Source organism: Haliaeetus albicilla, chromosome 26 (genome assembly GCF_947461875.1).
Source record: "Haliaeetus albicilla chromosome 26, bHalAlb1.1, whole genome shotgun sequence".
NCBI classification, from domain to species: Eukaryota; Metazoa; Chordata; class Aves; order Accipitriformes; family Accipitridae; genus Haliaeetus; species Haliaeetus albicilla.
This window is the reverse complement of record NC_091508.1, coordinates 20,503,337-20,520,049: the sequence shown is the minus strand read 5'-3', so window position 1 is coordinate 20,520,049 and position 16,713 is coordinate 20,503,337. Positions and strand designations below refer to the sequence as shown.

General features: G+C 37.9%; 1 protein-coding gene across 7 annotated transcripts in view; it reads right to left on the bottom strand.

Moving 5' to 3' along the window:
• Positions 1–16,713, bottom strand: part of CNTRL (centriolin) — a 35,931-nt gene that overhangs the window by 1,821 nt on the left and 17,397 nt on the right. For 3 of the 7 annotated variants that reach the window (XM_069771177.1, XM_069771180.1, XM_009926827.2), the window contains 25 exons: positions 16,267–16,447; positions 15,092–15,271; positions 14,605–14,784; positions 13,939–14,055; positions 13,363–13,507; positions 12,439–12,578; positions 11,764–11,950; positions 11,194–11,504; positions 10,663–10,871; positions 10,292–10,484; positions 9,776–9,906; positions 9,500–9,640; positions 9,254–9,380; positions 8,597–8,761; positions 7,648–7,807; positions 6,807–6,922; positions 5,497–5,714; positions 4,931–5,088; positions 4,593–4,666; positions 3,743–3,931; positions 2,914–3,139; positions 2,430–2,635; positions 1,967–2,131; positions 555–830; positions 388–450 (listed from right to left, as the gene is read on the bottom strand). In XM_069771177.1, coding sequence (XP_069627278.1) covers positions 388–450; positions 555–830; positions 1,967–2,131; positions 2,430–2,635; positions 2,914–3,139; positions 3,743–3,931; positions 4,593–4,666; positions 4,931–5,088; positions 5,497–5,714; positions 6,807–6,922; positions 7,648–7,807; positions 8,597–8,761; positions 9,254–9,380; positions 9,500–9,640; positions 9,776–9,906; positions 10,292–10,484; positions 10,663–10,871; positions 11,194–11,504; positions 11,764–11,950; positions 12,439–12,578; positions 13,363–13,507; positions 13,939–14,055; positions 14,605–14,784; positions 15,092–15,271; positions 16,267–16,447 — 4,258 coding nt within the window. The remainder of the gene's footprint in view (positions 1–387; positions 451–554; positions 831–1,966; positions 2,132–2,429; positions 2,636–2,913; positions 3,140–3,742; positions 3,932–4,592; positions 4,667–4,930; positions 5,089–5,496; positions 5,715–6,806; positions 6,923–7,647; positions 7,808–8,596; positions 8,762–9,253; positions 9,381–9,499; positions 9,641–9,775; positions 9,907–10,291; positions 10,485–10,662; positions 10,872–11,193; positions 11,505–11,763; positions 11,951–12,438; positions 12,579–13,362; positions 13,508–13,938; positions 14,056–14,604; positions 14,785–15,091; positions 15,272–16,266; positions 16,448–16,713) is intronic. The other 4 variants (XM_069771179.1, XM_069771181.1, XM_069771178.1 and 1 more) reach the window with 3 other exon arrangements.

Sequence of the window (16,713 nt, the reverse complement as noted above, 5' to 3'; positions counted from 1 at the left end):
TTCTATGGCCTTTATCATGAGCTGATTGGAGAGAAAGCAACAGGTATGTTCTAACTAAACTTGGCCAACACCTGTACTTAAAATGATCACAGGCACTCCTGAACTGTAAGTTGTTATGTTGCTGATAAACCATAATATGATGTAAATGAGGGAATCTTGTTGGAATACTCAAAAATTCAATTAACTGTTAATTATAATAATTCATCTTGATATAGCATGCAGTTGTTAGTCTTTCTTTTACTGTTCCCACCCAAAGACATGCTGTAGCTAGTCATTATGTACAGAGTGGAAGGGCCAGAGCTGGAGGAGGATCCCCCTGGGCTGTTTAGATAATTTTTAGAAGGGACCCAATGGACACGTTAGTGTGACTGGGAAGAGACACGCCACCTTCAGCCGATCTTCATGATGCTGCAGTTTTTCTCGGAGAGCCTCCCCACGCCACTGTTCATCCTTTTTGGAAACAAAAGCACATGTAGCAACTGAGCGTTACAGGTACCCATACTGATATGCTCTGCTGCAGCACGAGTAGCAAGTACGTTTTGAAAGCATTTTACCATTAAGAAGACTTTAGAAAAATTCAACTTTTCTTCCAATGAGAGGAGTCTTGTGGCAGCAGCAGGAAATGGACCAGTCTCCTCTAAGCTATCCAACTCACACTGCAGATTTCCCTTTACTTCAGAAGATGTTTCCAAATCTTCCAAAAGCTCTGGAGAAGATGGGCTTGAAGATTTAAACCCCATCCTGATTTCATCTTCAGCCTCCAGCTTAAGCAACATCGCTGCATTCTCTATTTCCCTTTGTCTCTTTTCCAGGTCTTCTTGAGTTTTAACCTACATCACAGAACAGCGTCACCACTTTGCCATCAGGTTACAAATGCATCATCAGTCCAGAGGAATGTTTCTGTATAACCGAACAAGGCTTATTTCTGAAATGCTTATGTTTTGACTATTGCAATCAGAAATGACAAAACCTCTCAACAGATGCAGCCCTAACTCTGACATTAACTTTGCCTGTGAAGCCCCTCAGTTGGTAACAGAGGCAACTAAAAAGTTACCAGGACAGAACTTAACTTAAACCTGTTCATACTCTGATCTTGCATAGTCTTCCTTGAACACTTCCTAGTTGCTAACAACATTCTTCTCTGAAGGACCCAATTTTTAAGACTTAGAAACAATTTATAAAGGGTTTACGAAAGGACTAGGAGGAGTCAGACAACCTGGAATCACCTTTTACAGTGACTACAAAAGAAGAAAGTGCTGGGCCAGGTTGGCACAAACAAGTTATTAAATGCCTATTGAGTAGCTTTGAAGGTTGATAACACTTAGTCAGTTGACATAACTAGAGTCATAATTTATGCAAGTGCCTATTACCAAACCTTATCGTAAACAGGAGCCAAAGTCCTAATTCTTGACTGAAGCATTGCGTAAATTGAGCAGCCAGCAGATGTTATGGTGCATTTGCTATATATCTTGGGAGCATCCAAATCCAATTACTCTTAACGAATAGCTAAGACTAGTCCGCTCCACCCTCAGCCCACCTCCAAAGAACACAGTCTCTTTTTCAGGCATTGTTTTAGTGGGCGAGAGGAGTTGATCCATTTGCACTGGCCTAAACGGTGCCTGCAATTCCCCACCACGTGATGGGAAGGTAACCAGGCAGTTGTGCCACTCTGCCATGGCCTTCAAGACCTGAAGAGTGAAATACCGCTGTAGAGCTTGGCAGCCCTATGCTGAGAACTCCGCACATGACTGACTGGCTGGAGTTGGTTTGTTCATTTTTAAACTGGGATTACTGAGCTGCCTGATCCTACTGATTGTTAACAAAGCTTAACTTCTCCCAGATTTGGGAAAATCGCATGGCAGTTTTAAGTAGGTCTATTTCTAATTGTGATACAGCAGACAGGAGAAGATTCAAAACCAATACAATATGAACTTGTCTGGAAGACACAGCTTTCCCTCAAATCCACCTGTATTTGGCTACTCAGGTATACCTGGGTTTGGAGATCCATATAGTCCTGCTGGATCTGGCCAAGATCCTTAATAAGGCACTGGGCTCTTTCACGGTCATTGTGTGCTACTTGTTCAGCAGTTGCTACATCACTCTGCAAACAGTTATTTTTATGCTTTTGTTCCTAGGAAAATGCAGAAAGATTGGCTTTACTGTGAGCATCCACTGCAGAAAAATGAATCAAGAGAACCCACATAACACAATTTCTTCAAGTTAAAAGGCAGAAAGAGCATTAACCAGGAGTAACTAGAGGTGTTCTGCAGCACAAGCTGGAAATACCAGAGTTTGGTTGCCTCAAGTTCTGTCCAGTCACAAAGTTAATGCATTACTTTGTTCCTCCTATGATAAAAATGGGTGTTCGACCATTTTGCTTTTAAAAATAACCCAAATCCCCAAACATTCTCCCCTCAGCCAGAACTCACGTGCAGTTTTCTTTCAAGCTGCATGCTTTGTGTTTTCATTGCTTCTTTCAGAGTCAAGATTTGTTTTTCAGCTTTCTTCCTCTCTGATGTTATCTGATCTTGGAGATGGTTTAGCTCAGCCTTGGAGACTTCCAGGTCTTTTTGAAGAGACTGTATTTCTCTATTTTTTTGTTGTAATTGTAATTCTTTTTCTGAGAGATGATGTTCTGTAATTAACATTTTTTAAAAACAATCCTGATTAGCAGAAATGTAAGTATCTTGGCATATTTCATACACATTAGATATTTTTCAAACACATTAATCTGCTGAGCAGTGGTCTGTAAAAACACTGACACAAGGCAAGAAGGAACAGAACAACAGTTGGCTTTAGAATTGCAGTTCTTTGAGCACATCAATTTAAGGATCGAGAGTTGATCCATGTGCTGCATTAGAAACCAAGCCAGATTAACAGAAATATTTGTTGGTTTCAGTACTGAAATCTTACTGCTTTTTCTGACAGTTTCTTCAAGTGCTGCACATCGGGACTCCTCCTTTTCCAGTTTCCTGAGGTTTTCTTCTGCCAGCTTTACTTTTGCTGTTGCCTGCTCCAGTTTCTTTTGTTGATCTGTTAGTTCCTTTTCCAATAGGATTTTCTGATCTTTCACTTTAGCAATACGTTCTTCCAGTTTTTTTCCTTCATGCTCTGAATTTTGCTTGAGGCAATGAAGAATCTGCCAAAAAAACCACTTCAGGCTTTAACTAGTACCAATCTAGAACAAACACCATGACCAAAAGACATTACAGAAATTAAAGCAGCATAAATTGGAAAGAACTGTAGTCTAATACTCCCTACTGACTAAAGTTTATCAATTTTTCTTGCCTCTCATTTTCAGTACAGCTCCCTCAGTTTTTCTTTTGGTTAACGCTTTGTTGAAACTCCTCAGCCAATGTAAGTTGATTTTACTACAGAAATATATGATTAAGCCCTAATTTTCAGGAAGAGCTGATGGGCTTTGCACAGAAATACCACAGAAGAGAAGAACAAAAGCTTGCACTCAGTGGTCAGTACTGATTTTACAGCAGTTTTCTTATCAGTTCCATCTAAGATGACCCTGCCAAGAAGGAAGACACAGTCCTTTGTTGTGACATGCTAGTTTTCACTAAAATATAACTGAATGTTGAAGCTTTTTGTTTACTGTTATTCCTCTAAAAATAAGGCTTCATGTTTCTTTTAGAGCACTGGTATGTTACTTGTAAACTTGCACCCAGAACTTTCTGGCCTGCATTATTTTTAGAGGTCAGGAGAAAGTGAGGGAAGTCGGCAGGGTGGTTACCACTTCTTGTTTGGCTAGTTCTGTTTCTTTCTCTTCAATCTCTTTCTGGAGCTGCTGCAATTGGTTCTCCCTCTTTTTCTGTCTCTCTTGGCAATCCTTACGTTTCCTTAAATACTCTAGGATATCTTCTTTCAGAGTTGCCTGCTCTCTAAGCAACTCATCCTGATGCCTTGCATTATTTTTCAAATCCTGTAATATGAAACATAAAATCAAGTGGCATAATTAGCTGGTAAGAGTAACAGCTCTCTGGCTAAAAGGCTTGCATTTGAAAGAACATCACTGATCACCCCTAATCGCACTGAAGATTACCTTCCATTTAAACCAGACACTGAGTAAATTAACACAATAGGAACAACCAGATAAAAAGCTAGAAGATGCTGTTTTGTTTTGTTTTTAAAGTATCTTCTTCCTAAAAAACAATAAACTAGGGTCTGGGTTGTTTTCTAGAAAGAAGATAAATTCAAAACTAAACAAATCCACAAAAAACCTGCAAACCCCCACCAAACCAAAAAAAACCCAAACCCAAAACCAAAAAAACCCACACACTCCAATTTGGCAATAACAATGTGACTAAGAGTGTCATCACAGTTGCCACTTAAACAGAAAACCCAAACCAGAAATCTCATTTGGTTAGGCACCTAGTGTAGTCCAAATCTCTCCAAACTCAGCAAGAACAAGGCAATAAACTAGCCATTGTTTATTAGCTCTACAAGGGTCTGATTTTGAGCAAGGGTGCCTAGATGAAAAACAGGTGATGGACTGTCAACTGTTGTGCTAAATGACACCCCTCATTTCTGTGCAACAATCTACTTGCTACCTGAAAGTAAGTACATATTTCACCAAAACTAACCTGTTCTACCAGTTGAAGCTGTTGCCTGGAGTCACTTAATTCTTCTTTCAGTGTTTCTAGTTCTTCCTTTTTTTCTAGAAAGATATTTGGCCACAGAGATTATCAGTCAGCAATGTGAAATACCTATACAAATAAATTTAGCGCTTTTCATAAATGAAGAATAAACAATAGAAAAACAGTTTCTAAGATTTCCATTTTTTCAACACATTAAATACTTTCCTCCTGTAAATATTTGAGCATGTTGGATATTTAGTATCATACACTACCGTTATAGTGTGTCTTTTAACACAATTTCTCTTAAAATACATTACAGTTTAAAACCAAAAACTGATCTTTACCTTGAAGATCCTTCTGTACAACAATAATGTCTCCATTCAGTGATTTTTTTTGTTTGTTCAGTAGATCTACCTCCTGCTGCAGGTTTTTAACATCCAATTCCATTTTTTCTACATTGGACAATGCAGTTCTGCTGCTATCTTCAGCAGCAGTTAAGTCTCTGCAAAATGTGAATACATATTCTTGGTTTGTTGGAAGTACTTGGTGAGGACTAAAAAACAGCTGCATTTCAATAAAAGTTCTCTCAGCTCAAGGGGATGCTACCTAGTAGTCGTGACAGCAAGACAGCTGTCCTGTTCCAAGACTTAACATTTTGCTTTTCATAACATTTCTCATTGTATTGCCATGACATAACAAATGCTGTTGCGTTCATCAGCTCCACTGCTGAATATTTTCTGTAAGTCTGCTGTAGACATGTTTAAAATAAAACCTCCAGAGGACAAGACACTGCATATTCTGTATAATTGGGCACCTCAAAGTTATAGCTGTATTTTTAGTTATGATAAACAGACATTCAAGGCACTTCCCATCACTTCTGACCTTTGCAGAAAAAATATTCCCCCCTCACCTTCTGGTTTGTGACAACTTCTTTTCCAAACTGCGACAGTCATCTTCAAGCTTTTCCTTTTCTTTATTCAGAGACTCAATATTATTTTGCAGAGTGCGCATTTGGGAAACCAGATGTTCATTTTCCCGACGGTCTTTCTCAAGTAGTTGTTCCTGCCAATCTACTTCCCCTTGCTGACACTGAAATAATCTCTGAATATTCTCCAATTTTAACTTCTCCTACAAAAGAGTGCATTATGAACAACACATTTATGTGGTCAAGAAGCAGAACAAGTTATTAACATCTTTAGCTGCAGCAGTTTAAAAACCTTTCATTCACAGAGATCATATGCAGGCTAGAGTGCCCTCTATAACTACTGCATTGTAACAGGGATAACTGTTTAAAAGCACAACATTAATTTGAGTGCATTTATGATGAAGTTTATGATGAATATGAGCACAAGGACTGGAAGACAGGGGTGCAATTCTTTGTTTCATCATAGTTCAACCACCATTTTTCCTCCCTCCATAAGAGTAGCACGTCCCTTCATCACAGGGATTTTGAGAGAATGACCACTTTAAGAGCTGCAAGATGCTTAGGTAACGTAGTAAGGTGACCACTTTAAGCATGGTAATAGAAAGGTACCACACATATCAACTAGTCCCTTCTTTTCCCTGTCCTTCACAGAAGGAGTGCAAAGAGAAGAGGTAGTCTTTTAAAAAAGTAAGCAGCAGGTACTATCTGTTTATATATGCTTATAAATGCTCCCTTAGCAAAGACATTTTAGATTTTATGGAATTGCACAACTGACTAAAGGAGGGCTATCCCAGACTCTCACCTAACAATCCTGTAACTACTATGAGACTGCCAAAGTGATGCTGTTGGTCTCTCTGCCCACTGGTAGCAAAGTTGAATGTCTGTGTGTGTCAAAAGAAAAGACTAGCTGAGCTAAAATACCTTTTTAATGGTAGAGAAAATAATCCAGCTGAGTTAGTAAACTGTCTTCCATACTTACTCTTGGCAAGTGAAGACACAGATAGAATCCATATAAAGACTCCAGAAGCTAATGCTAAGAAAACAGTATTCATCGTTCTACAGCCACAGAAGAGCCTTCTGTCTTTTTGCCCTCTCTCCCTCATATGCACCAAAAAAATCCCATTATTTTAAAGGGCCTAAGCAGACTTAAGACTTTTCTGTGATAAGCTGAAATCAGACTAGAAACTGATTTGATTTAAAAGTGTAGGGACTCTGTTACCCAGATCTTCACAGAACTACAGAATATGCAGATCTCTTCTTCCAGTTACTGTATTAGCTACAGAAGAAATACTTACTTCTAGAATTGTAACCTGAGTTTTTTCGAGCTCATCAACCTTTTGGTCATGTTGTAGTTTCAAAACTTGAAGTTCATTATTCTCAAGCTCCAGCATTTCCAGAACATGTTTCAGTTCTAGCAAGGTGAAAGAAATAGCACATCAAATGCATTCTATTTGCAGAAAAAGGCACCAAGGAAAAATTAAGAGACACTATGCTGATACCATCCCTGTTAAAACTCTTCATGTTTTCAATTGCTGTGTCAGACCCACCAGGTATTATGCTGTTCTACCAGCAAGTTGCTGGTCCCTAGGTCTCCTGCTCTTCCTGCCCTCTAGGGAGTTACTTTGGGACAGAGTATCTGACCAATAAACAAAGTATTTCAGAAAAAGTACAAAAGTTGCAAACTGCCCCTGCTTATACTTACTACAATCTGAGGGATGTAACTCCTTGGAAAGAGATTCCTCCACTTCCCTGCACATCCCCATGTTTAATTCTTCTTCTACAAATGTGGCACAATTAGCTAATGTCTCCTAACCACAAGTTACCCAACCACAAGGACTTGCTCAAGTGTGAACTTAACTGATCAGTCCTGACAACAGATTTGTTCACATTTCTCTCTGGCATGAAAAACTCCCATCGCAAATACAAAGCAGCATAAAGCATTACCTCAAATTAAGCAAAGGGTATCTGTCAGCTCTGTATAAACTACAAGAATTACAGGGAACTCTTTCTCTGCAGTCATTCCCAATTTTTTTAAAGGAGTGAGGAACAGAAGGCTGCAGCGATGTACAACTAAGAGCTCAGAGTTATTTATTTCCAATCTGCACAAAATAGTATCGAGTAAAGCCAAAGACACACCTATCTTATGCCTGGTAATTTGCCCAAGTATTCCTTGAAGGTTTTCTTCCTCTTTTCCAATATCCTTCTTTATGAACAAAAGCTGTGCTCTTTTCTCATTAATCTGGACATCCAGTTCTTTCCTCTCAACGTTAAGCTCTTCCAGAAGTAGTTTTATTTCCTGTGGAAATATATCAGTGTTACAAGGAATGAGATTATTTGCTATTTTAAATAAAGTTTTCCTTTAAATAGAAGTTCTAAATATTTATAAAATTAAAAAAGTCTGTCAACAATATTCTGGTCAATTTAATTCCAGAGTTCATAGTTACAGTTAATGATGTAAACAAACAAGAAATATGTAATATTTAGGTTGCTTGTTGTCAATTGTTTGTCTTGCTTGTTGCCAATTTATAGTAGTAATCTTGCAAAGATTCTGATCTACAACTCTGACCATAACACTGTCATTCAAGCGAACAACAGGTAAGCCTTAAAACAGAAAGTCAGACAAAAAGCCCCCACAAAATGTAACTAACCTTGATACTTTGTTTTTATTTCAGGAAGAAAGGAAGTATAGAATCCTTTCTAAGTAAACAGGGATGGAGAGAGGCAGCTGACTTAGGCCAGCTTTGTGTTTTACACACACTGATCAGCCTGATTTGCTTTAGCAGCTGCTTGTCTCAGCAACAGTAAGTCATTCAGAGACTTCTATTTAATATAATTTAGTTCTCAAGGAACCAATTCTGTTAGTATTACTGGACCTCGGGAGTTCTACTTCTTATTTGTGCATCTGGACCAAGCTCTTAGTCACACGAAACTGTAAACTTGCTTGTTCTATTTTTCCATGAGTTTTGGGAGGTCGTAGAAAGCAAAACTGTTTTTGTGGAAACTTTATGGGAAGTTTTTGATACTTCTGTTCTTTTTACTGTTCTTCAGAGATACAATGAATTGAAAACTCATTTGGGAAAGTTACTCTTATTTGGCGTAGTTTCTCATTTGCTTCAGCCTCTCCACGTCGAAGAGCTTCTTTGAGGTCACCTTTCTTTTGAGAAATACAGTCTTGAAGGACACGGAGCTCTTCTTTTCTTTGATTTAACTGTTGCTCCACAAACAAAAGCTCTTGTTGCTGAGCAGTAATCTACAATGTAGAAGTTTAACAGAAGAAGCATCTGAAGGCTTTTTTATTTTTGTAGCTACACACATGCGCAAGAACAAGTGCAGTACACTGTTCCCTGCCAAAGACTTAGTTGAATTGCATAACGTGTAAGGATCCCATCAGAGCAATAAGCTTCATTTGCTAAACCTGCATAATAAAGCCAATACTAAAGACTAAGTTCTGCTCTGGGCTGTGCAGTCCTGTACCTCAGAGAGTTAAGTTTCTTATTCTGAAATGCAATAAGGACTGTCATAGAGAACTCTGCAGTAACATTTGTTATGCAGAAACGCCAGTGAGATTGGGATCATACTTGTCATGAGACAAACCAAGGACAATTCAAACCACTGATATTAAAATAAACTTAAGAACTAAATTCTGCAGACAAGGCAGTTCAGAACTTGAGACTCTTCTCAGCTTTCAGTTACATCAAAACCAACAAAATGGATCATCCAGAGTTAATAAGATAAGCCTTACCTGATCCTTCAGTCTTTCCAGTTCAGTTTTCTTGCCTTGAAGAAGGCTTTCTGCTTCTCTAAGGATTTGGAGGTGATGTTCTTCATTACCTTCTGCAACTTGAATATCTCCTTGAAGCTTCTGAAGACTGACAATGAGGATAAAAACATGACTCAGAAGAAACAAGAACACCTTAGGCAGTAACTTACTGGAGGAGGATGTCTTTATTTTATCTAATACACTCTATAGTAAATTAAAAATACTTACCTTTCAGTTAGCATTTCTATCTTCTGGTTTAATGACTGGAACTCAGAGTCTCTTGCAGCCACCATTTTGTTGATTTCCTTCAAAACACTTTCTTGTTCCCTCTTATGCTGTTCTACATCCCTTGTATCTGCCTGTAATAACCTGAAGAAGCATTTATGCCTTTTCATATTAACATTTTAACAGCTCTCCCCCTCCAAAAGCACTATCTTGATATCTGAAAGAATCTTGTTTTTCTCCTCATCCCCGTTTGATAAAAATTCACAAAAAAAAGTGTACCTTAACTGCTGATCTGCTTTCACAAGTTTAATGGCCATTTCCCGAGCCCTTCGCTCTAGCTCCTTTCCCTCAGTTTCAGTACGGGACAAATGCTGTTTGGCATGATTGTACTTTTGAATAGTCTCTTTAGTCTAGAGCAAAAATTGAAGATTACTGAGACAATACATTCCCATCTTATGTTTTCCACATCCCAAACCTGCAGGTTAGCTGTCTAAAGATGACCTCCTCCTGGCTTGAGTATTCCACCTGAGCTTTCTCCCTCTCTATACCATGAAGTAGAACTTTTTCCCCTCTCTTGTCCAGAGCAGAAAAGCTTCCTCCTCTTTGGCAAGGACTGAAACAGTTTCTCTTAGCACAGGTTTCCCGCGACTTCTATTTTCATATAGAAGCATTTTAAGAGGCTTCAGGTTATCAAAGTGAAAATGAACTGCTTAGACAAACAAAAATCCTCTGCTTAAAACTGTCTTAATGCAACATGCAAATCCTTCTGCACTTAAGAGTTACAGCTTTACTTACTTTCCCCCGTGTGCTCTCAAGTTCCACTTCAGCTTCTGAAAGTAGCCTATCTGCCTCTCTAAGCTCTGCTCGTCGTTTCAGAAGAGTCTTCTCTATACATTCAATTTCATCTGCAATATCTTCATGATGTTTAAGAGACTCTTCTAACTGCAAATCCACAATAAGGTTGTCAGTATACCCTTGAATAAAGTCCCTAAAAGGTCAGGAAGAAAGACAGGGAATTAAAATACAAAATGCCAGAGGCCCGGAGCCTCCTGAAGTTCTAGTCCATTTACATTAATTGTACATGAGTCAAAATTGATTTTTATTAGAAAAATATTTAGGTATTTCCACACGCTTACTTCAAAGGCATTCTAGTGCAATATTCTTACTTGTGTTTGTTATGTTTTTGAGCTGCTCGTCGTAGCTCTGCTACTTCATGTTCCAACTCCTCTCTTTCATGCAGAAGTTCTTCAACGTTTTGACGCAATTTTTCCACCTCTTTTTTACATTTATGCTCAGCTGCCTCTGACCATTTATCTTTGTATTTCCGAGACTTTAAATAATACACGGTGTCTTCTAGCCTTGAGACTTCACTCTCCTACATACAGGAAATAGAACAACAAAATCCAAGACCTATTTTCTACTTCAGTCCTCCTGAGACACAGGAGCAGCTACAGATAGCAAAGACCAGACTACTAGCACTGAAGGTAGAACATTCTTATCAGCAAGCTCTCTCAGGTCCAGAACCTTTCTAGCAAGGACTTTGTTATTTTTTTGAAAAACTAGACCAATCTAATATATGAAAATGAGGTTTTGGTTCTTTGCATTTTTTTTGAGAAAGCATAGGTCAAAAGATCTTCCTAATCCATTCATAAGTCAGTTGGCTATGGTTAAACCTGCAGCTCACAGCTCTATCTTACCAAATCATGATGTTCAGGCACATTGCAGTGAAGCACTCCAACAGGAATGAGTGGGACGGTGAAGTTTGGAGGAAGAGGGCCATAAACAACCTGGGCTCCCACAGGAGGTGGGCCATAGATAACAGATCCAGGAGCAATTGAATCTCCACTTGCTGCTGCAGGAGGAGGACCATAAACCACAGTTCCCTGAGGTACAGGGGCACCATCTGGAAGGACTGTGTAAATAACTGTACCAGGTGGTGGTACAAAGGGCAGGTCTTTGGGAACACGAGTTTCTTCATTTCCTTCACCATCGTCTTTCGCTCTTCCATCTTTACCAAAAAAAACCCAAACCAAAATAAAAGGTTATTTTTAATAACTTTTTCAATAAAAGATACTCTTCAAATGCATATTTTAAAATCTATGTAATGTACAAAAGTGTAATAAATGCTACTTAAACCAAATTATGAGTTCAACAGTAATAAACATTTATAATTCGCTTGTGCACATCGAAAAAAATTCACTGTGAACTCTAAGCAAGTCCATCTTTAGTATGGTCCTAAACATTCTGAGACCATGAGACTGACTTACCTTTACCAGACTCTGTTTTGCACAACCTAGTTCTGACTGGTGAATAAACCCAACATCCTCCTTGACTGGGCAAGTCTTCCTTCCTGCTCTGTCTGTCCTGACCACACCCTCTTCTGGGTTGGGACATGCCAGAACACAGTAAACAAACTCCAGAATCTTTTGTGCTATGGGAAGCAGGAGTTGAAGCCTAAAAAAAAAACAACAGTATGTGTTAATCTAGAAATAACAAATCACGTAAAATAAATTATTTGTTGTAGACATTCTGAAGCACTGATTTTTCAAGAACAGGCTATACATACTCTGCTTTCTCTCACTTCCAAACATCATGCTGCTTTTAAAAGCAAGCACTACGTCTGTTTTAACAATATTTCTCTTAAATTCAGACAAATGCTGTTTTACAAGAAATTTTTGTCTGTAATGTCCCCTTTTAACCTTTACCTAAATGAATTTACAGTACTGCATTTTGAATAATTGTCTCCAAATTTTACGTAGACTAGATTCCTATCACTACAGAGTAATAGGCTTTATCAGGGAACGTTTGTCTATGTCTTGTTTCAGTATTTCTCTTATATGCCAGCCAATATTTTTTCTTAAGTCTCTCCCAGACCTAGGAAGTTTATAATGGACTTTCCCATATCAAATGGCTTTCCACATAATAGGATCTTTTTTTCTGACCTGTGACGATGGCATGTAATACCAGTATCCCCTTCTTCTCCACGGATCCGCTATACTGGTAATGTAATCATTCTGGTATGAAAGCACATTTTTGAGTGCTGCAATTTCATCTTGTAAGTTGCCAATTTCATCTTTGTTACCTGCAAATTAATCACAGTTTTATAGGTGTATATAAGGCAGAGAATTAAGTCATAAATACTGCATTCAGCTTTTCCCTCATTGTTATCCTGTTAACCTGAAACAATATTAAAAAAATGAATTGCCGGGGGAAACAAACTAAACATTATATCATGATGTAGACATACACTGGTCCTTGCAAGTTTGTCGTGTTAAGATTGTAGAAATGCAAGTTCATATACAGGTAACTGATGCTCATTTTTCCTTATATATAGATCTTTGACAGTGTTCTACAGCAGTACAAACTGAACGCATAGCACAACTAGTGTTTTCTAAATAGTTGTAAAAGTGTTGTTAATACAAACCAATGAAAACTAACACACTATCATTCTGATTTTCAAATTGAGGAAAAACTTAACTACATTTCCAAAGGTCACATGGCATGGCAACTGGCAAAGGTAGAAACCTAGAAGTGCTAGTGCCACTGCTGATCCGTAACCATCCATATCCTCCATTCTTCATATTTGAAGAAGCAAAGACCCATACATTTCACATAACTGCACTTTGTCTTGCTTTTTGCTTCATATACATAGATACAGAGAATCCACTGAAGCACGTTATTTAAGGACTGAATGTATCCTGTATAAGAACTGCACAGGAAGGTATCCTGAACAGTTTATTCCCCTAGAATAAACTTCCAGAGCTCTGAACAGCTTCTCAGATCAAACAGCAAGAAATATGGAGAAGAAAGTAAAGTCTTCCGCATCCATGCTTATCCAGAAGAAATGGAGAGAAAAGATAAATTACCTGTCCCAATGTTATCCAACAACCACCTTAAACGGTCAATTTCTGCCTTTTGTTGCTCCATAGCTTCCTTTAATTTATCAATTTCAAACTTCTGAGAGCTTGATGCAACAGTCTTCTCGCCAGCTTTCTCCATTTCATGCTGAAACTATTTAAAATATAAGTTTAAATCAAAGCAAAGCACTTCAGTTTAAATTAGATTGTGCTAAAACTTTTTCAAGCCTGCTCATCCGTCCCTACAAAAATGCTCAATCAGGAAAATGCATGTACTACTTGGATGCAACAAAATTGTTCTTCCCATCCCCTCATAAGACCAAGGCTTACAGACATAGTCATGTAAAGGCACTTAAGTGAACACGTGACAGTTTTTCTTAAAAGTCAGCTACTTGAGCCAGTGAGGTTTTAATTTTGTTCTTTGGCAGATATCAGGAGGGAAGAACATTGTGAATTGGGAAAACTTGAGGAAAAAGGGCAGGGCAGACACCTCTAAATATGGCATTTTCAGAAACTCACTGAACAACTATATCTAAGTATTTTATTGTCCTGATATAACATAGAGCAAACATCACTGCAACCTACCTGTTTTTCCTTCTCTTTGAGGAGCTGTTGTAACAATTCTATTTCTGCTTCTGCTCTGGCAAGATCCCGGGCTGCACGAGCTGCCTCAGCACAGAACTCTTCAGCTTCCTCAATCTCCTGAAATTGAAATTTTAGTTTGAGCTTTAGTTTGCAAGAATACTTCACAAGCTTGCAGCTGTCTCACGCAGCTTTGTGAAAAGCTGACTAGTACAAAACATCTGCACTTGTCTGTTCTGGAATTCCAGAAACTGCAAGGTTTATGTAAAATAATGTTTCTCCTCTAACTTTACAGTATTTCTACAGAGGAGATGTTAATATGTAGCCAAAAATGGTTCCCAATTTTAAAAACTCAAAGTGTAAGAACAAAGTTCCATAGTCCCTTCTTTTCCTTTTCTATCTTACCTAACAATGTATTATCTATTGTCTGACTTTCAGTTAATGAGAGATTAAACTTGCCCCTCCCTCACCTTCTAACACACAGCAAGCATTTATCTACTATATTTCAAGATGAGACATTGTCTGAAGCAAGAGCTCCTGTGCAGCAGGACAATTCAGAATAAAAGCTTTGAAGCTGAATTTAAAACACAACACCAGGACTGCTCCCATTATGATGGCATTAGAAAGCACTACTTATATGCAAGCAATTAATTCTCAATGTTGATGTACCTCAGCTCGCTCGTGATTAATTCTGAGAACAGTCCCACGAAGAGCCTTTAGCTGATTTTTAGCAATGGAGAGTTCTGTGGCTGCCATTTTATCTGAAGTGATGATTGCTCTCTTTAATTCCTTCAGTTCTTTATCTAGACTGACAAATTGCATTTGTGCCCTGGCATCTTCTATTTTTTTCTGAAACCAGGAAAATAATAGGCTTTATAAGTTTTAAGTAAAAAGCAGCACAGAAAAAAGGCTTTCTGTTGGTACGACTTTCTTCCCCATACATATCCCATTTTGTATTGTATGCACAGAAGTAACAGAAAAAAAACATTAAAGCAAGGACAACCAATAAAATTTAAGGAAAAGAAGGATGTTGAATATAACCTCTGTGTTCCTTCCTGTATTTGATCTATCTTAGAAAGCAAAATAATTCAGAAGTTTTTGAATCTTCTTTTCGTGAGCACACATAGCACATGGACTTGTCCTTACTCATTCCTACCCTTTTCTCTAAATCTTCCAGTTGTGCAAGAATAGTGTCTTTCTCTTCATCTGCCTCTTGGAGCTGTTGATCAGCAAGGCCCTGAATTTCTTCCATGCTCTTTATTTTTTCATGTAAACGTTGAATTTCATTCTCTAACTGATGGACCTTGTTCTTATTCTGCCTGTTTTCAGCTTTAACCTATAAGTGAAATAAGTTAAAATGAGTAGCTAGAAATATATATTTTTTTTTTCAAGCAAAAGCCACCCTATTTTAGTGATTTAAAGAAACAAATTTTGGGAAGTGGAGTTACCAGCATACTTTGTACCAGAAGAGAAAGGAAAAATAACTGCTTTGCCACTGTAACTATTAGATTTTAAAAGTGCCCAAGTTACTTTGGTAGTGGTATGTGTAGTGATCTTTCAAGGAGGTTAGTGGTTATATTTTTTCTACATGTAATTAAACTATTTTTTGCTTCTGAGACATATCATTGAGTCTAAATTCTAATTCACCAAATAATCAGGCAAAAATCATGAGGACTATTAATAATAATTAATAAATAAATAAATAATTCAGGCTCCAACATGAACACCAAAAAGTGGGTCTCTCCTTATCATACAGCTAAAATGAGAGATTGCTTGCAGAAGTTTTAATGCACATTAAATCCTTCTCCTACAAGCAGTATTTTTTGCAAGCTTTATATAATAAAAGCCAACAAAAGGCTGCAAAGGAGCACGTGTCCTGTCAAATATCCAATTTAACACTTATCAAAAGAAAGCAAGAATGGCTGATGTATTTCACTACTTTAACCAGAATTTCACAGTATACACAGCACAGAAGTGGTCAATTATTTGGTTTTCCTCTTCACAAGCTTTTGCCTGCTTATACAGTTTTTTTATAATGACAATTACTACATGACATACATTTGTGCACAAAAGGAAAATCAAGCTCTGATAATGGTTAGTATTCCCGTTCTAATCACAAGTAACAGCAGCGTGCTCTGATGCAAGTCATCAATGTGTTTCTGACAAGCAAATGTATTCAATTTGTCTACCTTTAGTAAAATTATACTCTTCTGGAAGATGGAGGGTAGCAAAGCTATATCTCTAGTGAAACTTGATCCTTCAGCTGCAAGTTACGTTTTTTAGACTAAGCTGGAATTGTCTTACTCTTGCTTTTGTTGTTTTGATACGTGCCTGTCTATATTTCTCCTGTACCTCTTCCAGTTTTTCCTGCTGGGATACCATTTCTTCCTGCAATTGTCTCTGTCTAGCCCATGCTTTCTCTTTTTCCCTCTGAGCATCAGCAAGGATGTCATTAAATTCTTTCTGTAGATTTGCAAGGCTTTTCCCCAAAACATCAGCTGAATTCTGACACCTGAAAGAGAAACAATCCAGGTTCCAAGACAGAAAAATATTGATTTTAAAATGTGATACCAGATACTGAAATAATGAAGCCTAATACAATAGTACAAGTTTAAAACATCCAATGTAAATGTACTCAGGTGCAGCACTGAACACGTTAGACAGTACAGACAGACCTCCACCCTGGCTCTATTTATACCATTCTGTCTTTGTTTATTACCATTCTTTGTTGCTAGGGTTAAAGAGGGGGAAAAAGTTTGCTCTTTCCCTTGCAGTGAA